The 26,876-nt window shown below is 32.7% G+C and overlaps 1 protein-coding gene across 1 annotated transcript in view; it reads right to left on the bottom strand.

Moving 5' to 3' along the window:
* Nucleotides 1-26,876, bottom strand: part of LOC123826934 (ephrin type-A receptor 6) — a 912,013-nt gene that overhangs the window by 827,750 nt on the left and 57,387 nt on the right. Inside the window, exon 2 of the mRNA XM_045851150.1 lies at nucleotides 16,665-16,729. Within this exon, the coding sequence (XP_045707106.1) occupies nucleotides 16,665-16,729 (65 nt within the window). The remainder of the gene's footprint in view (nucleotides 1-16,664; nucleotides 16,730-26,876) is intronic.

The following is a 26,876-nucleotide window of genomic DNA, read 5'->3' as shown; positions in this document are numbered from 1 at the left end:
AGAATGAAATATTATTCATCCCTAAAAAGGAATAAAGTACTAGGTACATGCTACAACATGCATAAAACTCAGAAACATATAAAATGAAAGAAGCCAGACTTGAAGGGTCATACATTGTATTATTTCATTTGTGAAATATCTAGAATAGGCAAATCCATAGAGACAGAAAGCAGATTGCTCCTGGTCAGGGGCTGGTGGGAAGAGAGAAAGAGGAGGAATTGCTTAATGAGTATGGGGTTCCTTTTGGGGAGATGGAAATGTTTGGAACTAGAAGTGGTGTTGTGCAATATCATAAATGTACTAAATGTCACTGTCTTCACTTTAAAATAGTTAATTTTATGTTATATTAATTTCACCACACTTTTCATTTAAAATAAGAGAAAAGGAAACATTAAATGAAATATTTGTTGTATTGAATTCATTAAATCTGTAAAGGATTTTGAGAGACTTCATCACCATGCAGTAGTGATTTGCCCAACTCAGGAACATGCATACTTTCCATTTCTCTAAGTCTTTATTTTTTTCTAAACACTTCTGGAGAGGAGGAGGAGAAACTCCTAACAACGAATACTCACTTTAAATTATTTCAAGAGTGAGAATAACATTCTTTTGTGTTTGAATCATTAGACATTTGGGTTTTTTTGTAATGCAGTTAATATTATCAGAAATACCAGAGTGACTATATAATTTATCATATAAACAAGGACACTTTAAAAATGGAAAGGCACAAATTAATAATTATTCTAGAACAATGAATAAAACAGGTCTGTTATAGACAAATCAGGCTTATAATCATCTAAGTAATATAGTATCTATAAATAGAAAGGATAAAAAATAATTGTAAGGTATTTGCTGTATCCATTCTTTTAACTATAAGGTTTACAATATGATTATTTCTTACAGTGATTCTTAGAGCGATTCTCAAAAGAAAACATAAAGAAATCCCTTCTAATGTGCATTAGAAAGCACTGCATTTAAGGTAAGCATATAATTTGATAAACCAAATGACATCATTAAATGGACTATGTAAATCAACAATACAGATTTAATTTGATCTCTCTCAAAATGTGGTATGCAGAATTCATGAACATTCAAAGGATAAAATACATATATGCATATGCATATGTATTTTTTAAATTAAAGTTTCATGCCTTTGCTTGAAAGATTTAAATTTCATTAATATATTTTGGTATACATTGCAACTAATAATAGGGTAGATAAGGAGTAAGTTATGCATCACATTTATGATCACAACAGTTTTGTTAAAATACAGCAGTCAAAACATTTTAAGAACCTATTTTGCTTAATATGGTACATTAGTTCAAAATACTAATTACATGCGACATGCATCCAAAAATCTATTTAACATTTAATGTTGACCTATGCTTTTTGAAAGCTTGACTGGTTAGTATAAATTCTCTAAACTTTGCAGTCCATCTATCAACCATTAAAAACCCATATGTTCTATTTTATATTCTCATCTTAATATGAGGTTTAGAATTAATAGCCATCTAGGGTTAATATTTCCCAGATGTGATTCAGATCATCAACCATTTTCAACTGGTCATTAATTTCATTAATTCTTTGAAAGTGTATCATATCTTGATTGGCATTGCTTAAATAGCTTATAAACTCTCTTATAGCCATTTTATTTCATAGGTCAATATCTTTCCCAACTATCTTTGAACTTAAATTTTGGTGATACACTGATAATGAGAAAATGAATAGGATTGTCTAAAATACAATAACGAGAATAAATGAGTAAACTTTTCTATCTGTACTCAAGACCAGTGCTAAATAAGAACACTTCAATTTTCACAACCTTAGTCTTTTTTTTCACAGCTGATTCTATCTAAATAATACCAACTATTTCAGCTCCAATCAGAGTTGCAAAATACAGCCTCTAACCAGTATCTAAAATAATTTGTTATTTGTACAGCTATTTAGCTCTTCAACCAACTTATTTTAAATGTCTGTTGATAATTTAAAACACAATCATGGTAATCTGAAGAAGAAATGATGAGGCACCAAACAGATGCAATGGTGACAGAGAATGATTTTAAAAAGCTTAGGAAGTAGAATTAACAAGAATGGGTCATGTGACATGAGAAGGTCAATTAATTAAAATACAATTAAATTTATATAAATATCAGGTTTATAATGTTTCATCTAGCTAAGTATTTTACTAATAACTCCTTAGGGTTTCATGAGATGATGTAGCATTTGTACGTGCTTGCTTTGGGTTTCTTTTTTTAAAGTACATTTTATTGATTATACTATTACAGTTGTCCCATTTTTTCTCCCTTATATTCCCCTCTGTCCTGCATCCCATGTTCCACCAGCATTTCTCCACCTTAGTTCAAGTTAGTGGGTCGTACATGTAAGTTCTTTGGCTTCTCCATTTTCTGTACTATTCTAAACCTCCTCCTGTCTATTTTGTACCTACTATTTCTGCTTCTAATTCCCTGTACCTTAGCCCCTCAAGCCCTCCATGTGATCTCCATTTCTGTGGTTCTGTCCCTCTTCTAGTTGTTTGCTATGTTTTGTTTGTTTATTTTTTAAGTTCAGTTGTTGATAGTTGTGAGTTTGTTGTCATTTTACTGTTCATAGTTTTACCTTCTTTTTCTTAAACAAATCCCTTTAATAGTTCATATCCTAAGGGCTTGGTAATGATGAACTTCTTTAACTTTACCTTATCTGGGAGGCACTGTAACTGCCCTTCCATTCTAAATGATAGCTTTACTGGATAGAGTAATCTTGGATATAGGTCCTTGCTTTTCATGACTTGGTATACTTTTTCCAACCCCTTCTTGCCTGTAAGGTTTCCTTTGAGAAATCAGCCCGTAGTCTTATGGGAACTCCTTTGTAGGTAACTCCTTTCCTCTTGCTGCTTTTTAGATTCTCTCCTTATTTTAAATCTTGGGTAATGTAATTATGATGTGCCTTCATGTGTGCTTCCTTGAGTCCAACTTCTTTGTGACTCTCGGAGCTTCCTGGACTTCCTGGAAGTCTATTTTCTTCATCAGGTTGGGGAAGTTTTCCTTCATTATTTGTTTGAATAAGTTTTCAATTTCTTGCTCTTCCTCTTCTCCTTCTGGCACCCCTATGATTCAGATATTGGAAATGCTTAAAGTTGTCCCAGAGGTTCCTCAGCCTCTGCTCATTTTTTTGAATTCTTGTTTCTTCATTCTGTTCTGGTTGAATATTTCTTTCTCCCTTCTGGTCCACATCATTGATGTGAGTCCCAGTTTCCTTCCTGTCACTGTTGGTTCCCTGTATATTTTACTTTGTTTCACTTTGTATAGTCTTAATTTCTTCCTTTATTTTGTGACCGTATTCAATCATATCTGTGACCATCCTCATTACCACTGTTTTGAACTCTGCATCAGATATTTGGCTATCTCCTCATAGCTTAGTTTTTATGTGTTCTTTCATTTGGGCCATATTTCTTTGTGTAGAAATATGGTACATCACAAGGGGCAGACACTTAGGTATTTGCCAGGGCGGGGCAATGCACTTTGCAGTGTTGTGGCTCTGTATGTGCGGGAAGGGTCAGAGAGGGAACAATGCCTCATCCTCAGCTCTTGGCCATCTTCCAGTCACTTCCCCTGCTACCCACAAGCAAATTGGGCCATTTGGGTGCTGATTCCTGGGTGGGTGTGTTTGTGTATATTCTAGGACCCTGTGGGTCTCTCCACCGAATTCTCCTATAAGGCTGGGACTTTCTCCCACCACCACAATCCCCACAGATTTTTATAGCCAGAGGTTTTGAGGCTTTCTTTTCCCATGCTGGAATCCTGGGCTGCAAAGTCTGTCTCACTTTCCAGTTGTGCCTTCCAGTTTATCCACACACAAATGTGGGACCACCAGCTGCTGCCCCAACTGCCTGGTCCTCTAGCCGCTGTCTTGCCACATATCTTCTCCTCCCAACTGCCCATCTGTACCCCTCCTACAAGTCTGTATGAATGTTTCTTCTCTAACTCCTTGGTTGTCAGACTTCTATACAGTTTGATTTTCTGGCAGTTCTGGTTGTTTTTTGTTTTTAAATTTGTTGCTAGCCTTCTTTTGGTTGTGCAAGGAGGAGAAATGTATCTACCTACACCTCCATCTTGGACAGGAGTCTTGCTTTGGGTTTTGATGTAGACTCTTTCATTATAAATACTTGGAATGACTCTTGCTAAAACAATTAGAATGTTCCAATAAATCCAAAATTTAAGCTTAGATTATATAATATGGGAGTCCACTTTAAAAGAACTGGAAGCTTCTCCTAGAAGTGGGATACTGGAAGTTAAGTTTCATAAGTAAGAATATAATATTTAAAAAATAATAAAGAGAATAAAGAAAATACTATATTATATAAATCAAGGGTAACTGGCTAAAGGAAACCCATACCTTTAAAAAAACATATGCTTGTAAGAAGATATCCTCAAGACTATACATGAAGAACAGCAGAAATGTTGGGAAAATGAATTGCATACACATTTTTCCACTGCTCAGAAAATAGAAGACTAATTACATATTCACAGTACCAGTAAATTCTTCACCTCTGATTTTCTAAATCATTGTTACTTGCTTTCACCTTCTTTTCCTCACCATAGAATTAACTTCATTATTATTAATTACATGTTCCTTCAATTGGTGAAAGACAGGGCAGCGATCTGTTTGTTTGTTTGTTTATTTATTTATTTATTTAGCAGAGGATTCTCCACAGGAAGGAATATTTTGAGACAGTATAGAGAGAACTACCATGAATCAAAGTTGTTCAGGTATTAAATTATTAAATACTTAAAAATTTATGGATGCTAATAAACTATACATATTCATTCACCTGTTTTCCTTCCTTGCCTGCATTTGTGGGGAGCATTTAGAGATGTGTTAGTTGATTAAAAGAAAAACTGTTACTCTGGATTATTCATATTCCTGTATTCTCCTTAAGAAAACCTTATCTTCCATGGCTTTTCACATTTCCTGGTGTGTCTCAAAGCAGTACCAGTGCTTCACTAACTTCTGTTATTTTTTCCTATCATCATCATCACCATATTCATTATTGGGAGGTTTATAATCTGCCATCATCATCATCATCATCATCAGGTTTACAAACTGCAACATTGTTTTGGTGTTGGTGAAGATAATGATAATGATGATGTTTACAATCTGCCTTTACAATTTGGTGGCTCAAGTAAGTGAATTCATTTTCAAAATACCTAAGAATGGGATCTGGAGATTCAGCAGCAACCTGGGAAGCTCTAGATGTAAGACAACTACCCCAATCTTTCCTTTTCTCGTAACTTTTTCTCTGCATGAGCTTGTTTTCTTCATAGTACTAATTAACTGGGTGTCCTTTAACTGCTATGGGGTTGTTGTTTTGTTTTGTTTTTTTTTAATTCCTGCTCTCTTAGAACTTTTACTTGCACACGACTGGTTTTTCATAGCCTCTTTGCTCTAATCCTCTTCCATGTATCTTTCAGTATATTTTTTTGGTAAAGATTTTTCCTTGGCTCTTAAGGTAGAAATCCTGAGTTCCTAAAGGTTCGGAATCTGACTGGATTAGCCATTTATGAAAATCACATGTGAGAAGTGACAGATAGCTGTTAAGGAAATTAACTGGATGTTTTTTGATCAGGTGTCACCTTTGTCCCAATAATATATGGTTGAGGAAGTAAGGCATTGTGACATTAACCATAACAGATTTCACTCAACAAAGCAATAGAAACTTTATACTACTCTGACTAAATGTGAAACCCAGCTTGTTACTCCAACCTAACTTTTCTCTTGAAACTAGAGCTGGCATGTTATTTTTTTTTTAGTATACTTTACAGTTCAGCAGTTTCCATTTATGTGGGAACCTAGGAAGCAGCCTGACCTGAAGACCCCAGGACTTCAGCTAATAAGAAACCAAATGGCCAACTCAAGGATGCTGACCATAAAGATTTGTACCAAGGCCTAGGGGAAGATGTCCTGCATGTCCACAGTCCCCACCCCCTTTGCAGAACCAAAACTTCTTTGTTCTGCTTTAACCCTCCTTCATGATAAAAACCCCTGCCTGCACTGAGATGTTAGGATGGACTTTGGGATAAGTGTACCCCCATCTTCTCTGGTGGCTGGCACTTGAATAAACCACTTTCCTTCCCAGAACCTTTCTCAAAAGTGTGGCTTTCCTTGTAGCAGGTAGCCAAACCTTTGCTTAGTTACAGAATTAGAGGAACTCTAACATTTCCAATACACTTATTTGTATAAGGGTATTTTTTTTTTGGATTGGACTATTCACTATTATACACTTAATTAGCTTATAGTCAATAACAGACATGTATAAAGACATAGTTATTAAAAATGAAGGACAAAGAATTAAATTCAGAAGAAATACAGTAAAGGAATATTTATTTTCTAAGAGAAAAATATCAAAACAATCTAAACATGCACCAACTATTCTTATGCCACTGACTAAACAACAGTGCTTGATAATTAACTATCCTTAGTGTGGGATATCCATTGGTCTTTAAGGATGAATTAATGTTTTCAGCACTTTTTAATAACTACATATTTTTTACACAAAATCTGTATCACTCTAACAACATTGTAACTTCATTAAAATGCATTTGAACAATGTTATAGCCTATTTTACACTCACCATATCAATAACAATGTTGAAAATCAAGCCATGGTTATGGGTGCACTAAATGGCTAAAACCCCAGGCTTTGGGACTGAGATGACCCTGATTTTAAAACCAGGTCTTTTAGATAATGTCACCACAAACTTGGGCAGGTTACGTAACTTTTATTGGGTTTCATTTTCCATTTGTAAAATGGTGCTAATAATATTAGCATCAAATAGATATTATTAGGATTAAATGAAAAAAGCATGTAAAATGCTTAAGTACAATTCTTACTATAGACCCATGACACATTCATAATTTGAATATTCTGAGGAGGAAATTTACATTAGCTCTCCTGTAAAGCCAAAACATATATTTGGAACTAAATTTTCAAGAGCTCCTAGGAGTCTCATAGTCTACTACTCAACTTGCATGCCACAGAAAAACTCTGAAATCTTCCTTTATTTATTTGAAATAGTAGCTATAATGTTATGTAAAGCAAAGCATAAAAGCTTGATTAATTTTTACATTAAATGGACTTGAAAACAGAGCCAACTGTTACTGATAGTGATTGGAGTGAAGAAAAAGCAAAAAATTCAGAGAGTGAATTGCATAAAAGCAGAAGAGTAAGAAAAATTAAATAAAATCATAACTTATGAAACTTTAGCAATGTTTCAGCCAACTATATAATGTCTAGGACCGTGGAACATGAAAAAAAAAACAAAAAAAGAAAAATAATATGCCAGAAATATGCCAGAGCATTTTGTTTTTAAAAAGGCTTTCCTTCAGGAGAAACTATTTTATCAGAGCCTAGTATATCTATTTGAAGGAAAGAAGGAACACCCAGGACTCTAGCCTTCCATGGAGGAGGAGGGAAATCCCCAACTTCAGTGCCTTCTGGTTATCTTGTCCCACCTAATGGGAGAAGAGAAAACTGAGAAGCACTGGTGAGGTTCAAAGTCCAGGGGCACAGGCTCACCAACAGACTGAGACTTAATCATAGAACAACAGAATACTTGCCCTCCCCTCACATGTTACCACTATAATACTAAAGGCCTGTTTATCACAGTTCTTTTACCCAGAAATTATCTCCACCTTACTATTAAAAATTACAAGGTATACTAAAAGACGAACAAAACAATAACAACAAAAACACTGAAACACTGAAACACTGAAAAGACATGCATCAGAATCAGAGTCAGATATGGCAGGGATGTTGGAATTACCAGATAGGGCAAGTACCATATACTTTCACTTATTTATGGAATCTAATGAACAAGATAAACTGATGGAAAAAATAGGACCAGAGCAGGAATAATTGGAACACACTGGCAGATCTCAGAGTGGGGCTGTGGGGGAAAATGGAAGAGATTAGTCCAAGAGCGTATGTGCATAGCCCACAGACAAAGACAACATGGTGAAAACGAGGGGAGGGGCAGGGACTGGATGGAAGGGAGCAAAGGGAGGGGAATGGGGAACATCTGTAATAGTGTTAACAATAACATAAATAATTAAAAACAAAAAACTTATGATTAATATGCTAACAGTTTTAATGGATAAAGTAGATAACACGTAAGAACAAATGGATAATGTAAGCACAGAGATAGAAATCCTCAGAAAGAATCAAAAACAAATGAATGTAACAGAAATGAAGAATGACTTCGATGGACTCCTTAATAGGTACATGATCGAGGAAGAATCTTAGTTTCTAAATATAACAATAGAAACTTCCAAAACTGAAAGCCGTTTCTTTGAAATGTGAGATAATATGATGGAAATTAACATGATGGATATTGACAAAACTACCACATAGTTTGTAAAGTTTATATGAAAAAAACAATATATTTTAACAGAAATTATCACTAAAGTTTTTATTTTCAGAATTCAAACACACACATACAGTTTTGAATAATTCCAGTGTATTCTAAAGTGAATTAAATACAATACCGAAGTCTGTGACCAGGATATTGGTTTTACTATATTGTTACCAGACTGAAGGGGTCCGTTTGCGTCAAAGCCCAATAAGACACAAACAGGAGCTGGCAGCCAATAAGTAAGAATTAAGGAGATGGTGCCATGCCTGGAGTCACAAGTAGCTTATGCTCAAGACCTGGCTCCCTGGTGGCTTCCAGGGGATGGATTATATAGGGAAAAATCATTAATCATAGTGACCAACAGAGTTAGGATGGCGACCTCTACTGATTGGTTGGGTCTAGGGGTTGGAGGTAATTGATCATTGCACATAGTCCTGAAGTCAGTCATGGAGTTGTTCTGTCCATTTTCTAAAGAACTTGTTCTGTGGAATCATTCTGCTTTCCTGGGTCTAGAGCTACAGCACAACTGAGGCCATGATACTGTGTTTAGTTTGATTGCAAACTTGGACTCAACAGTCAACAGACCCAGGATCTTGATCCTAAGACTACCGGGTGCTGACTAGAACCTCACTGTCCTGAGGGCTTCATGCTTAAGTAAGAAAGAGGAATGTGGGTGAGTCAAGGTGGGGTTACAATATGAAATATATAAATTATAATACAATAATAGAAATTATTAATAGATAATCCATTGTCTATGATAAATACAATCTATTTTTCAACTTTGGAACAATGATATTAAAATGGTGGGCTCTTATTTATGGAATAAAATATCTTTCTACTCAGTTAACTTGTATTATAGGTTTCTTATAAAAATTATTAGTTTATTATAAAAATCACTTAGTAATTATTATGACATTTAGATTTTTAATAATTAAATAATTAGTAATTAAGTACATAAAGTACACTTATAGCTTTTATTTACATATGAATGACTAGTATACTTATTTTTCTAGATACCTCAAGGCAATTTTCATAATTCCAATTCACTATGTTTAATAAAATCACACATCTTATAAGATTTTGCATTATTCAAACCATAGTGATCATATAAGTCACAGCATGCAAAATATACATATAATATGCTATTAAAACCAATATCTGGCACCTGAGAAACACAAGTTTTCCAAGTTCTGTCATGATTATAAAAAAATGAAATTAATATCCAATAATACTATTTTTCCCACTAACATTTAGTTTTCTCTTAATTTTTTATTAAAGTATACTTCACTGTTGAAAAGAAAGCTTGACTTTAAATATTGGCAGGCCTATATCTATGCCCACTATGACTTTGTAGCAAAGACTTGATATACTACATGCACATTAAAAATGAGCTTTGGCCCTGGCTGGTGTGGCTCAGTGGATTGATTGCCAAACTGCCAATCAAAGGGTTGCTGGTTCAATTCCCAGTCAGGGCACATGCCCAGAAAGTAGGCCAGGTCCTCAGTAGGGGGAGTTCGAGAGGCAACCACACCTTGATGTTTCTCTCCCTCTCTTTCTCCCTCCCTTCCCTTCTCTCTAAAAAAAATAAATAAAATCTTAAAAAAAATGGTCTTTGAAGACTTAGCCACCTCTTAGTTGCCAAAAGAAGAGAGTGAAAAAAACTGAGATAAGCAAATCTTTCATTTCCTTGCTAAAAACATTGCTATAAATAAAAAATAAATGGTGAAAATCTTTTAGGTGAGTTGATGGAGTGCATACAAATCATGTTATTTCCATCAACATTAAGTATAAGTAATTTTAGGTATAAATCAAATAATATAGAATTATTGTTATGAAATGCTATGTTTTAACTATCAGGTTTTATTCATGTATAAATACCTTTAAAAACTAGTATGGGGCCAGGTCACTTATTTTTTTAATTAAAGTATTAAAATTAGAAAGCCACACCACTGTTACATTTTCAGAAGTATCAAATATAATTATTAAACGTCAAAGGCAACAATATGAGTTTTTAATCATGAAATTTTAAAAAACAATTTTTTAATTTTATTTATTTATTTTTAGAGAGGGAAGGGAGGGAGAAAGAGAGAGAGAGAGAAACATCAATGTGCGGTTGCTGGGGGCTGTGGCCTGCAACCCAGACATGTGCCCTGACTGGGAATCGAACCTGCGATGTTTTAATCATGAAATTTTTTTAAATATTATAAAGTCTTTGATTTTTCTGGTTAGTAACTTTTTAATACAGTTAATATTGAGCCAAGATGCCCCATTATGACATACCCCCTGCTCTATGGCAGTGAATAGGGCAGTTCTGTAATGAGATTAAGGGTTTTTAACATAACGTTTAACTACAGGTATTCTTATTGTAACTGTATTTTTCTCTTTCAACTACAATGTTATATATTGACCAAAAATAAATCGAATATATAAAAATATCAAGAGGAAAGGAGTAAGCATGAAAGTTAATGTTTCAAGAAAATTTATATAATTTTCTTTTATACATTTTAAGACTACAAGAAAAAACTCAGGAAATATATAATTTTTAATGTCTTCCTTTGTACCAAGCTACTGCATGAGTAGTATCTTCTGTGTTTCTTTTTTCTCTTTAGGATTACACTGGCATAGCTTCTTAAAAACTAGCTGTGTCTTTCCCGGATTTTCAAAATTGAAATAGGTCCTTCAGTTTTTTTGCACAGTAAGTGTTAACCAGTTATTTATTATTTGTAGCAAATAAAAATCTAGGGCATATACCTGTACTTAGTGTTTGTGAAAATGCTTCTTCAGTACTATATGCACTTAAACATCTATAGTGTTATACAAAAATGTTTATTCCTGCGGCATTATTTCACTGATCATGGAACTCTTAGCTACTCTGCTAGATCATCATATTATTTTTAATGTAGTATGTTGACAAAGGATGGAAGGGACACTTATAGAATAAATTTCTTAAAGAGTTTTGAATTATGTACATATAAAATTCTTGACATTAGACAGTAAGAGCACAGTGTTAAGAATTATGACCCAAATTTTCTGATGTATTACTTCTTTTCTATAACTAATCTTCAACCTTTATACAAACATAATTATTCAATTTTACTCATTTATCAGTATATAAATATAGTCATACACTGCATAACATCATTTTGGTCAACAGTGGACCACATATATATCACAGTAGTCACATAAGATCATAATGGAACTGAGTTTTATTTAAGAAATGAAAGGGTATGTGTGGTTCAGGAGAAATTATTTTTTCTGCAACAGGAGCAGTGTCTATGGGACTTGACAACAGATTCCCTCTCACTCACAGCACCCCAATTTTGAGTGCACAATTTACATCTCAATCAGTCAGCCACCAACCTGTTTGAGCAGAGGAGTCTCTCTCCCTAAGCAGTACATAGTCAGAGGGTGAAACAGCCCTCCCAGACCTAGCTTGATGGTCTTCAGAATACATTGCTAATTTCTTTGTTGAGGTCCTAAGCTCCTACACAAGGACACAGGTCTACAGGGGCTACCTTAACACGTATTAAATGCCACTGACACTTAAGTAAGAGCTTTCTGTGGTAGTGTAGAGCCAGCCAGCCTGTTCCTATACTTTGGAAATATTTTTATGATGTAAAGCATAGATGAGGTTTTATTTTTTGATCAATACAATGCCAAAGAGAGCCCTTTGTGCCAGACAGTCAATGTAACCAAACACAAATTTCTAAAGTCAAAACACTAAGTCAGTTCTACACCTTGTCTATGAGAAATTCTTTTTTATATTTTTTAGTAAACCTTTTTTTATGAGTACTACAAAGTTTCTTAACCTGACCACTGCTCCAACATGCAACAGCCAAAACTACATTGCTGTAACAATCTCCTATGTTCCTTTATCTCTCCATCCTGATTTCTTATTTCTGCTGATCCTCGGGCCACCTTTCACACCCTCCTGACAATAATTACTGTGGTGAATTTGCCTCACTCAGCCAGTGTCTCCTTGATATTTCCAACCAATTCAGCCCACATCCCTGTTCATGGAGCATTACTGACCCTATTTCTGACCCTGTTGGAAGGAAGCTGGGGGAGGGCTTGTGAGCCAGTCTTTATAAAATCTACAGTGGTGTAGGTCTTCACAGTCACTCAGCCCTCATCACTGACCCATCCTGACCAGCTACCAGTCCTGGAAGCTCATTGTATATTAAGTGCCCTGTACAGATACACCATTTTTTAACCTTTAGGCAGAAATGTCTAACTATGCATTTCTCAGAACGTATCCCCATTGTTCAGTGACATATGACTACAGTGTCAAATCACCAATATTTTCAACATACTTTCCTTTCACTTCCAAGGGTCTATATTATTGCCTTAAACAAACAAACAAAAAATACTATGATAATTTTTGTTTGGTTTAGTGAATCCAGAAAGTTTACTTTTATTGTATTTATTGTCACTGAGACATATACTATCTCAATCAATTAATCATTTAAATTCCAAGTTTTCCACAATATGACTTGGATCATAGTCTTATGTTCCAGCACATCCCTCCATTGCACCACACAAATAATTCTCAACATCTTTGAAACTTAATGTACACATTAAAAAATCCTGTGTTTTTCTTCAAGCCATTCACTTTGCCAAAAAGGGGATTTCTATCCTCTTTTCCAGCCCACATGCTTTCACAGTTTACTGGAAAGAGCTGACATGTTACATCCTTCTACCAGTTTTCCCTGAGCAGAATTAATCCCTGCCTTTACTATTCTTTCACAAAATATTATTCAAAACTACCTGAAGACACTTTCTTTGGGCTTATGATTGTGTAGAATCAACTTTGCACACAAGACTCTTAGGATGCAAGAACACTATTTTCAGCACTCTAAAAAGGTACTTGGGGCACAAAGAGAATAAAACAGACATTTGTTAAACCGAATTCTGGACACTGATTAAAATAAAGTATATTTTCAAAGTTGGCACAAATAAGTTTTCAAGTAAGCATTTCAGGAAATAAAGTTATTTTCCTTTTCTGTTTGCAAGCCTAAAACTTCAAGACTACTCATCTTTGCTAACTTAAGGTGCTCATCTCCTATTCAAATAACCATTAAGGGTTTTGTTCACAAGTACATAGTGAATGCCTACTCTTGTAACTATTAGCATGACACTACTGGTGAAATGGCTATTTTTAATTTAAAAACATGAAATTATTATTAACTCACTTCTGTTTTATATAGTACATTATATAATTTCAAAACATGTTAGTTCAATTCTTTCTAAAATGAAAATTTCATCAGTTAAAAAGTTCCTAGGAAATATTTTACTCAGAGAGATACCAAATATATTTTATATCATGAAATTGACAAATAAATACATCATACAGTTGTCTTTTCTACCCATGAAACATTTGTAAAAACAACTGAATTAGTGTCTCTGAAAAAAGGGTAACTTTAGTTAGAATGGCCATTCAAATTAGCATGGCTCAATAAGCCTGAGAACCTGAAAAAATATACAATTTTAAATGGATGTATATCTATTGCATTACAACTTTAATATACATAAATAAATGCTGGTTTAAATGTTATAAACTTTTCAACAGTTTTCATAGATTTTAATTTTTTAATCAGTATCAGTAATTTCTATATTTGTATTTAGCAGCTTCTTTTTTAGTTCTTAATCATTACTACTTACATCATTTTTTTAACCTATAAATAGCATTAAGTAAAACTCCATTAATGTCAGTAATCTATGCTCTTCATTAAAAGAAAAAAATAGGTTGTATATTTCCTTTAAAACTTATGTGATCTATTTTAAAATATGTTCGTGTGTTCCCATTTTCAAGTATTCCTACTGCTGATGCTGGCCATTTATGCATTGTTATTTTGAGGACCATCTAAAAGTAATACAGCTTAATCCAACATTGGCATTCTGAGGTAATTGAGTATTCAGTTTACTTTTCAACATCTAAATCTATGCGCCTTTTCCCTCTATAGTCTACATATTGGCCTTTATCTTTACATACTAGAATCTTAGAAGAAATAAAAAGCACCCAGCTGTGAAATGATCACCCATAAGCATTAAGATTAGGATATGTTTGGCTTAGAATTTTGACTGTACTACATCCTGGCACTGTGGCCCTGTAAAAGTTATTTAATGTATCTGAGTCTTTATTTCCACATCTTTCAACAGGGGGAAAATTGTACTTGATTTATATGACTGATGTGACTAACGTGCTTTGAACAAACCATAGCATATGGTGAATAAATTTTAACCATCTTTTTCCTTTTCCTCTTTATTCTATCATATTTCTTTTCTACTGTATTCTCCTTCCCCTCTTCTTTCTCTCTTTCATCTTGCTAATCCTTGGCTGGTGTTCAAAATGCGCATCTCAGTCTAGCAGTTTATTTATCAAGAGGAGAAAAGTAACCTATATCAATTACATAAATATCACAGATAAGTAATTGGCCTTTCATGAAGTTTCCAATGTTCCTCTCTGTCAGCACTGCCATGATGAAGACCTAGGCTCCAGAGTCAGAAATAGCTCATTTTGAACTAGAGGCCATTGCTCACTGTAGAGCCATTGTGAAAATAAAAGGAAAAAATCTTAGTTGAGTGTCTGGCAAATAGAAAACTATGAAGAAAGACTCACTTTTTAGACACTTCTGCCCTTTCTCTCTGTAACTAATAAACTAGAAATAGTAAAAAATTCCCCATTTTGTAATAGCTATGATGAAATCAACACAAGAATGACAGCAGTAACTCTGTAATCCTTGTGTGTCCTGGATACCAGTTTACTCAGAAATGCAGCCTGATTGAGCCAGATGCAATCAGAGCAGGGGTATAATTCCTGTTCCTCCCATGATTCTTTGGTGTGACTATAGGAAAACAATGATAATAGGATCTCCAATATTTTTGTCTCTTCTTTTCAGAAAATAAAAAAGTATGGCTTATAATTTATTTGTAAGTTCTTATAAGTTACTCTGTATAGAGCTTATACAGAGATGTGTATTATCTCTGTATTTTCTCTAGGAAAAACAGTTTCACTTACTGCTTGATAACTGTGATAAATGTGATAAACTTGATACAAGCAACAAATATTGATGTTTATTTTAATGGAAAGAAAACAATGAAGTTAAAGCATAATCTTAATTTAAAATATATATTTCTCATAAATGATTTCATTAAGAGTTCTCTTATAATAAAAAGAAATTTTCAGCTAAAAACAAAACCAGTCTATGAAGCAAACAAAATTTAAAAAATCCTGTTAACAAAACAGGAAGATTGAACTCTTTATAGGAATTTTTAGATAGGAAAATAGACATATAATGAATAATTATTGAGTAATTGTTGATATAAAAGTCAAATTCAAACAGCTACACTGGAATGATTCTAAAAAATGAAACCTGTTGAATCAATTTCTTCCTTCAGATTTCAATTTGTAGATATAATGGAAGCAGTGTAAAAATATCAAGAATGTGATAAGTGAGAAAAACATAATTTCTAAGAAAAAAAAGAAAGCTAACCCAACTATATCTAAAAACAGTTGACTACCTTCATTATTCAAGATGTCATTTAAATAGACAAAAAACAAAGTAAAACACTTTACAAAATACCCTTTTACTTTAGGTTGAAATAAAAAGTAGCAACATATTACAATATGAAAATAATGCAAGATACATTGAAACATAAAATGTCAAGTATGTATAATAATAGCTAAAATAATGTCAGTACCTGAAAAACTGTACTTTATAGATTATATATACTTATAAGCCTTTAAAAGCAACTACTCCCAGATAAAAAAATCTAACAATAATGTATCTTTTTGCCAACTTCAAAAAACACATACTGCCTTAGAAGACTTATAGTTTCCAATAAAAAACAAATGGTTAATATTATGACTGTGAAATCCACTCATCATAATCTAAAATTTGTTTATGCATAAATACTCACTGAGGCAACAAATTTAATAACATATGCACAGACCTGTGTCTTAAACATATCCATAGAAATTTATTTCTAAAGAAAATATTTATATGAGATATTCTAACATTACTCTGTATAAACACTGTACTAAATAACAGTTACTAATTTAGAAGAAAGTAAAGATGTTTTACATATTATTTCCATTGATTAACACTTCTAATTGTAATTTAATATTTTCTATGGGATTTAAGTTATATGCTAAAATGCATACTACATAGAGCCAATAATCCACCATTCCATCATAGTATAACAAATCCTAAACACCTAACAAGGATGGCAATTTTAAAAAGATATTCAAACTTACCCCATTTAATGGATATGTTTTCCATCCTAGCTCTCCCAGCACAGTTGTTGTATCAAGCAACACAACTGGAATTACATAAATAAAAAACTTGCATAAATATCTCAATTGATGAAAAAGTATTATCAGTCATTTAATCATTAATGTCAACTACCCTATTATTCATTATTAGCTTTAATAATTTGCATTACTTTAAATTATTTGGATATATGAAATATTAATACAGGGGTGGACAAAAATTGGTTTATAGTAGGTTTATTTGCTATACTTAAGGAAGTATAGCAAATAAACTACAAGAATATGTAAATAGCCCTGATTGGTGTGGCTCAATGGATTGAGTGTTGGCCTGCAAACCACGGGGTCAGTGGTTACATCCCCAGTCAGGGCACATGCCTGGGTTATGGGCCAGGTCCCCAGTAGGGGGCACATGAGAAGCAACCATACATTGATGTTTTTCTCCCTCTCTTTCACCTTCTCTTCCCCTCTCTCAAAAGTAAATAAATAAAATCTTAAAAAAAGAATGTGTAAATAATGAAAGCCTGCAATTTGAAAACTTATGAGACTGTACCTAAGTGCACTGTGCCATTCTTTTGAGTTAATAAAGCTATTGTAATAATCATAACCTGCTCTTTTTCCATATCAACTGTAAACCTATTTTGCCAATCCCTGTATATGATATGTAATGATAAAATGCATGTGGCAGTTGTAAGTTAATTATAAAATATGTGTTTAATATTAAATGAAACATAATTGAACAACAAAGTCATTTTAATATGTATCTTCTAAAATTGATACAATAACCATCTTTGTTTCCCTGCCCTCCTTTTCATATATGGTCTGTTTCTACCACACATTAAAGAAAGAAAAACTGCATCAAAGCAGGGTTCTCTGTTTTTTTTCTGTGTAATTAACTGTGCTTATATATTATTGGCAAACAACTCATTATGAATAAATCTGGAATCTTTAAAACATAGATGACATTGTTATTATATATGCCAGGTAGTATACTTACTACTAAAGGAGGCAAAAACAAAAATAAAAAACACACGTCATTTTTTTGACCAAAAGTGACTCATAATCTGGTGGAAAAGGCAGACATGTAAGCAAACAATTAGAACATATTCTGTTAAATTAAAAAATAAAAGACTATATAATAGCCTCTCAGTTAAGTTAGGCTAAGGATAGCAGGGCCTGTCTGGGAGGATTTCACAAAGGGGTTTCTATTTGAGCAGAGGGGACTTCATTAGATGTGACAAGAATCCAATATTTGTTTTCTTTTAGAATATCTTCTGCAAAGTAGCTAAGCTATAACTTAGTCTCAGTTGCTAGAGTGGAGACTTATTTTGGGGAAGTAGAAGGGTACAAATGAGGATGGAAAGCAGCATAGATCAATTTGGAAGGATATTTGTGGTGTTTACAGCAGGTAAATGCTTAGGGCCCATGATTTAGCAGATTTTTATTTTTAAGTCTTACTACTTCCAAGTCCCCCACATACAAGTAGGCCACAGACCATACTTTGAGAAACAATGCTTTGTTAGCTTTATCTAGTTGAGAAAGTGTGGTTTTTTATTTGTAGTTTAAAAAATGCCTTCAGGAGTATGTTACCTGGCATGTGCTGCTTAGTGTGTACTGTAAAGAATCTATAAGTTTTCCTATTTGAATCACTGTGATACATTTGACTGATTTTTAAATATAAAACTATTTTTAAATTTCTAGGATAAATGCTAATCAGTAACAACATTCTTTCAGTACTGTTAAAATCTATTCATTAACATGTATAGAAAATATTACATTGGACCCACATGCTCTCATCACTCAGTTTTAATAATTACCAACATATGGACAATCTTATGTTTATCTATTCTCCTACTGTAAGATTTCTTTGAAGAAAACTACAGTAATCATATAATTTCATCTGTAAAAATTACAGTATGTATTTCTACCATAAATATTTATTTTACTATGACTATAATATCTTAATCCATTGCTATAAATAGTAATTCCTTAATGTCTAATATATGCCTAATATATTGACTAAGTAATATATTGCCTAATAATATGTCTAATATATGCCTAAGTAATGCCTAATGTCTAATCAAATATCTAGTCAGTGTTTAATATTTCTATTGTCCAAATTTAATTTAACAGAAAATCAGTATCTAATAAATACTATACATTACAGTGAGTGAACATTCTTTTTAAGTGTTTTTAATCAATAGCTTCTCTTATTATCTTTTGTCAGCTTTACTGAGGCATGATATACTTAAAATTCACCCATTTTAAATGTATATTTTTCTATGAATTGTGACAAACCCCTATATTCATGTAACCAACTCTATAATCAAGCTACAGGATATTTCCATCACCCTTAAAATATCCCTTGTGATCTTTTATAGTGAATCCCTTCTCCACCAGCCCATGGCAACCACTTATCTAATTTCTGTCCCAATGGTCTGCCTTTCCCAAAATGTCAAATGAATGAAATCATATACTATATAGCATTTTGAGCTTAGTTGCTTTCACATTAGCATAAGGTATTTGAGATTCATCTATGTTGTTGTATGTATCAATAGTAAGTTCCTTTTTATTGCTGAAAAGTATTCTATGTTATGGAACTCCCTAGTTGATAGACATATAGGCTATTTTCAATTGGGGCATTATAAATAGCACTATAACATTTCATTTACAGAATCTGATAGGAACCTATGCTTTCATTTCTCCATGATAAGTAGAAATTACTGGGTTATACAAGGAATGCTTATATTTTTTCCTAAGCATGAGATAGCATTGAAAAGTGTTTCTACATTCCCTGTGTTTTCTTTAAATTAATAGATATATTTAGTGGCTTGATCTGATTCAGGTTCCATTTATTTTTATATTTCATAAGATTACTTCATTAGTGGTGTTTAATAGTCCTTATACCAGAAAACAGGGAAGATATTAATGTTCACTTGGATCATGTAAAATGGACTGGGGAACCAACATGTATGCATAGGCTTCAACTTGCCAAAAATAATTTGATCAGCCCTGGCTAGTGTAGCTCAGTGGATTGAGTGTGGACTGTGAACCAAAGGGTCACCAGTTCAATTCTCAGTCAGGGCACATGCCTGGGTTGCAGGCCAGGTCCCTAGTGGGAGGCATGTGAGAGACAACCACACATTGATGTTTCTCTCCCTCTTTTTCTCCTTCCCTCCCCCCTTCTCTAAAAATAAATGGATAAATTCTTTAAAAATATAATTTGATCATATACAAGGTAATGACTGTAAGGGACTGAAACATTTCAAATATACTTAAATGCATGCATTCATGATCAAATACACCAATGGATAACTTTTGCAGCATGCTTGGAAACTATTATTTTAAAAACTGGTAAATAATCTGAATAGAATTTAAAAAAGATTTTTCTTTTTGTATGTGAACTTCTTCTAAATACGGAAATAGTTAATGAAGGGACGTTTCTGCTATTGAAATATTTCAGGTAATAAACGAAGAAGGAATGGCCAGATTAGCCTACACCATTTTCTACTCCTTATAAATTAATATATCTAGGCTGCTAACCTTCATCACATAATGATAATAGCAGACATAAGGGGCTAAAACTTTTTAAAGGCTTTCTTTATAGATTCATCTACTTCATATCAATATATAATGCTAAAAAGCTTCAAAGTAACAGACAGTACAGTAAGGGTATATATATATATATACATATATCACATATTCACACATGTACACATTATAGTCTATCCAGAAAAAGTTCAGCTACTGTTACTATAATGAGAACAATATGCATGACATCCATGTAACCTGGCAGCCAAGAAGAGTGAACTGGAATGTATATGCATGAACATTGATGACTTCACTGTAGTAATCAGTAGAGGGTAGACACCATTGAGTAGCATGTGTACTGTGTGGCCAATACATTCAAAATGACTGAGCAGGTAGAGCAATGAATCTGTATCAAATTTTTCATTAAGCTTGAACATTTTCCATGGAAACTATTAGGATTATTCAGAAGGCTTTCAGGGATGAGGCAATTAGTACAGCGCAGATGAAGTGTGGCACAAATGCTTCAAAGATGGTTGAGAACTGTTGAAAGTGATCTACATTCTGGAAGGCCCGAAGCAAGCAGAACACCTGAAAATGTTGAATGTGTACGGGCTGCAATAACAAAGATTGGTGACTGACTAGTGCAAGAACTAGAAGCTAATCTGGGGATTCCAAAAATTAATGTGTTTGAGATTTTGATGCAGGATCTTGGCATGAAATGTGTGGTGGCAAAATTCATTCCACAGCTTCTGCTGCCAGAACAGAATGAACATCACGCTGCAGTTGCTGATGATGCTGGGAGAACTCTGTAAGGTCCCAAGGGTCCTACTTTGAAGGGGACTGATGCATCCTTGTCCTATATACCATGTTTCCTGTATCTTGTATCTTCTTCAAGAAATGTCTCTATTGTTCATATTCTATGACTGGATACTTTCTGGACAGACCTTGTACACACATACAAATAGAAAAGTATACAAAAATACACACAAGTACACAAAATGGTATTTGCTGGCATTTGTGTTCATTCACTGTTATTGAACAGTCTGAAATATTGGAGAAAAAAGCTGAAGATATCATAATAAACATTCAAAACTGTAAGCTTATCTAATTATCACGAGTTATTTTTACATTTGGTATTTACTATTGAAAAGAATTCAGAAGAATGTAATACCATTATCTACTTTGGAGGGGCTCAGTAGCTCAGTGTTACTCATCTAGCACATTTATGTATTTGAAGTAAATCATTATTTCCATAGCCCACTGGTAAAATAATGATACTAATTCATAATCAATATAGGAAGAACCTTTTGTATTTTTTCTTCAATAATATTGACATTATCCTATATGATTTTTTAATACTCACAGATGAGAAGATAAGAGAACTAAGTCTCAGGAGAGATTATTTTTTTTTTTTCCCAAAGACCACTAAGTAATAGATTTGATGGGGAACATTTGTAACAGTGTCAACAATAAATCTTTTTTAAAAAGTAATAAAACTTAAAACTTTTTAAAGAGTGTTGTTTTCTTCCTACATTTTTAAGCTTGAATATAAAACTTTGTTATTTGTTTTCTTATTTTTATAGATGTAGAGAACTATCATAATTTCTTTTCCTAATTCTAAATCTTAATCAGTTTATATTCTAGTTTTCACATTAATGGTTTCTACAGAAAATTTATCATTACTATCTATAAATCATGCCATTTAATGTAAGGGGTTTTATGGAGTAGAGTGTTCAAAAAATCTACAATATCAATTGAAGTATACCAACAGATTTTTTAAAATTATGGCAAATTAATTCATTGAGTAGTTGATATAATTATTTTTCTAAAACATATTTAGGCTGTTTGGTTCTCAATACTTATATTTTGTTAACTGTAAAGTATATTTATTTCAAAACAAATAAAAAGGAAAATATATATTCCTATGATACTGTAGATCCTATGGAAGAATTTCTTTTTTAGCAGGTTGAGAAACAAGATTTACATAATTGCTTTATTTTCCTCATTTAAATGAAAAAATACCTTTTAAAAATGTTTAAAACAGTAAAGTTTCAAATTTGCATTCCAGACAAGTGAATTTTACATTGATATTAAAATGAAACTGAGGGTTTTGAGATTTTTAATACCATCATATGTGATAAATGTTTGAATTTTATCATTTGTTTCATATATAAAACCCCCACAAATTCAGGTTTTTCATGCACACTAATTACATTAAACCCAGAAAGGTGAGAGCTCCTCCTACTGGTTTCAAACAAAAGTTATCTAGTCCCTACCAGAGTGTAAAAATATAAACCAAAAGAGGAAAAATGATTAATAATATAATGGCATTAACTTCAATAAAACATCAATGCTTTTTATTTTTAATTTAATGGCATGGTTTTAAATATAGCAAGATTAACACTTATTTAAAGAGTATATATGAAAAATATATATATTCATATCATAATAACTGAAAAATTTAATGAACCAAAAATAGATAGTATATGTGTGTGTGTATAGATAGGTATAGATATAGGTATAGATAGATATAGATATAGATATAGATATATAAACTTAAAATAGTCTACCTGAATGTCATCTGTTTAGGTCCTCCTTTAAAGTGATATTCAGGTAATCACATTAATCGAGTTTTGATATAATTGCATATTTTGATCAACAAAAATCAAAGCTTTTACTTCCAGATTTGTAGACAATGATATTATATCTACCTTCACAGAGTCAGAATCAATATTTAATTACTAAAAAAATCAAACATATATTGCTTAAATAAAAGTAGGATTATTATGTTTATGTATTATACGTCCCCTTTTGTATTTGTATTACTTTTAAGGCAACATTTTCCAAAGCAGCTCACTCTTTAGAAATAATTCAACTACTTTTATCTAGAAACTGAGATCAATACTTGTCCATTAGGTGTATTGGGTTGCCCAAAAAGTTCGTATAGTTTCTTTCATAAAATAAAAGATATATTTTCTGTTTTCAACACTAACTTTATTGGTTGGATATTTTGAGTACATTGGCTATCTCTTGCTTTTGGCTTCTAGTGGGTAGAAACCAGGGGTGCTGCCAAGCATCTTTCAATGCATAAGACAGCCCCATATCAAAGAATTATTTGGCCAAAATGTCAATAGTACCAAGAAACTGTGCAAACCACTTTTGACACTATCAGTCACAGCACATTCTTCATACACTGAAATCTTTTTTTTGCATTTCAACCTTTCTTGAAATAATTGAGCATAATGTGCCAAAAATGTTATATATTTTCTTTCATCTTCAATATTAAAATGGGCACACAAAAATTCACCAATTTTGTTACTTTTTTTAATGCACACTGATAGGCCAGTTGGCACAATACAGTTTAACAAAATTGTTTCTAGTAAATTTAAAGATAACTAAGCACTACTAAAGCCATTGTACTGAAAAAAACTAAATGAACTTTTTGGCCAACCCATGCTTATTCCAATTTTGTAAAGGTTTTCTTATTTCTGTTGTTGCTTATTTTTAGTATAGGCATTGTTCATAACTAATATTTTTTACCCCATGAGAGTTTGGAAATCCTATTTGAAAGACAAAGTAATATGAAAATAGCAATGTTTAATAGATTCCTCTAAATTAAAAAAATTAAATCAAGTCTAGAACTTTTGAACTCATACCTTTCAGTTTTCTACTCTATCTACTAGAAAATATCTTTTTCAGAAAGCATGTACAAACCTCTACCTCTGTCTCTTTCTTAATTGTTTCTTAGATTCCAGTAAAAGGCATTTTTTCTTCTCATGCAAAGCCACTATTTCTTCTTTTTAAAGTAAGAGTTTTAATATAAGATTAGTGAATCTAAGAATAAAGCTAAATAATCTTTTCTACCTGTTCAATTGAAACTAATGGAAATAATACAGGTCCTGGGTGAACTATTAATTTATAAATCAAACTGCTGAAAAATAGTCAACGTACTCAAAATATCCAAATCATTAAAGTTGTTGGTGAAAATGAAAAATGTGTCTTTTATTTTATGGAAGAAACTGAAAAGGAATGCACACCATTCCTTTTCAGTTATGGTGGGGGGAAAGCAATAATGATCAGAAATTATTTTCCTTCACTGTTACCTTAAAAAGAGCAATAAGGCAAAACAAATTAATCTGGCTTTGCTATTTAGAAGGCAAGATGTACCATAAATTAAGAACTGCCACTGAAAACCTCATCCAAATACTGAATGATTAACAGCTGATTAAAATAAAACTAGTAATGTTCATCCTTACTTCCACACTTTTCTATTTTGCTCTAAGAACTTCTGTGTGGTTCTCCTTATTTGACACAGCTTTATTTACTTCAGCCTCAAAATCATTTCTAAATGATTTGCAGTTAGGAGGTTTGACCACAGAGACCGAAGGGGAACCTAGGTTTGGATCACAAGGTCACAATGACGGTCACTTGAGCAAGGTCATTAAGACATTAATGAGTCACCTCACAAGTCCTACTTTTCCCATCAAGTCATTCACAGTTGTCTCCATGTTTTTTTTAAACTGATATGTTTCTAAGTAATACCTAGTTCTTCCATTTTGACATCTTCAGCACTTTGATTTATAAATTAACTTAGTTCACGCAGGACCCGTATTATTTCCATTAGTTTCAATTACACAAATTTTAAACAAGTGGAAAAGATTATTTGGCCAACCCATGCTTATTCCCTAACTTAGTTCACGCAGGACCCATATTATTTCCATTAGTTTCAATTATACAAATTTTAAACAAGTGGAAAAGATTATTTGGCTTTATTCTTAGATTTACTAATCTTAAAACTCTTAATTTAAAAAGAAAAAATAGAGGCTTTTCATAAGAAGGAAAAATGCCTTTTACTGGAATCTAAGAAACAATTATGTAAGCATAAGAGAGTCATTTTTTTCCTTGAAAATTGAAGGCAAAAGTTTTTCCTACAATGCTTTTTTTTTCATTATACTCACATGGATACAATTAACGTAGCTTTTACCCTTCATTATGGACATATAGAGTCACGGAAAATGTTACTGTATTTTATATTAAGACATTTTGATATATTTCAATAAACATTTATTGAATGTCTATTGTATTTAAGACTATATCAGCTATTGCTGGCTATAGAAAGCATAAAATACAATGTCTACCCTCAAGCAATAACTGGTATCATTGTTTAACTCCCGCTGTTAGAATTTTTTTAACAATTCATACACTATAGTTTATTGAAATATGTAAAAACAGGAGAACATTAAAATCCCCTTGTTTAATAGGTGTAGACAAGGAAAGCCTGCAGTTATTTGATAGGCTGTGGAATTAAATTGTGGTTCCAAAATGGCAGACATCCAATAGCACATTGACATCACCATCGAAACTGTCAGTGATTGGACCACTTATCTCCATTTCTATACAAGTGCCAAGGAATGAATAGATTGTAGAAACAGATCTCAGCAGTCAACAGGAAGGAAAACAATAATTTTCTACCTGAAAGTTCTTCTCTAAAATAATCACAAATTCAAGAAATTTCTGCTGAATTTGTCTGGACAGACAGAGTATTTCACTTAGAGTGGGAGATTAAAAGATTGAAGTAAATATTATCAGAAGTAAGCATTTTTCTAATCTAAGCTTAATCATCAGAAATTTAAAAAATATCAAATAAAAACATTAATTACCTTGTCAAAATTTTGAGAAAAATACATACTGACTTTGAAAGGACAATATTCTCCTTTTGTCCATTGAAATTATGGTCAAATCAAGGTACAATTATCAATGTTACTTTAAGTTAAAAATTAGTTCTGCCAACATAGTATGAGCTAGGTCTCAAGGTCAATGAGGTTGTTTTTGTGTGTATGTGTGTATTAAAATGAATAAATAGAATAGAGTGAATGAAATGTAGCCATGACAAGAAACTCATGTCTTAGGAAAAACATTCTTAAGCAACTTTTGGCAAAAGCAGTGAATACTTATTGGGAAGGAAGGCACTAGATGAAATTTAAATGGCCATTGTGCTTAGTTTGTATTGGAGAAGATCAAAAGGCTATTCACATATGATCTCTCTGAAATGTGGGTGAGAGACAAAGTGGTCTTTAGGGGAAATAAAATCAAAGTAGGGCATTTGTTTTGGACACAGAATAGACTTTAAGAAGACAAACATTTTCTGTACATTTTGGAGTCCTCTTCTCTGTTCCACTCTGGCCTCAACTCTTTCAGCAAGGAATGCTTTCAGGCTACCTGCTGTCAGTCTGGACTATGTGCATCTATCCTCATCTCTAACAATGAACAGTGTTCAAATCATCCCTTCTTATCAGCTGTCCCACTGAAAGAATCCATCAAATTCAGAAAACATCTTAACTAAAATAGCACCTACATGTGCTTATGGATAGTCATTTCTTCTTATTTTTTCTTGCATTAATTATTTATCCAAGTTAAATTTGAATTACAACACCATTCAGGTGACAGTGACTTGGGACTCTTTTTTAGCATATCTAAAATCACACCACAGAGACAATTCTTCACAGAAATATACTGAAAGAAATGTGTAAAACTTCAAATTTATGTCCAAAGAAATTAATCCTTGTTTAAGATGATACCTTTTTCTATTTAATTCCTGTTTTGTTTTGTTTTTAACATGGCTCTGGTATAATGTGTTTTTATAAACTTGGCCACATCATAATTCTTATT

The sequence above is a fragment of the Phyllostomus hastatus genome, unplaced genomic scaffold (genome assembly GCF_019186645.2).
Source record: "Phyllostomus hastatus isolate PE091 unplaced genomic scaffold, TTU_PhHast_1.1 phas_contig_86, whole genome shotgun sequence".
Taxonomy (NCBI): Eukaryota; Metazoa; Chordata; class Mammalia; order Chiroptera; family Phyllostomidae; genus Phyllostomus; species Phyllostomus hastatus.
This window is presented reverse-complemented; position numbering and strand designations above follow the sequence as displayed.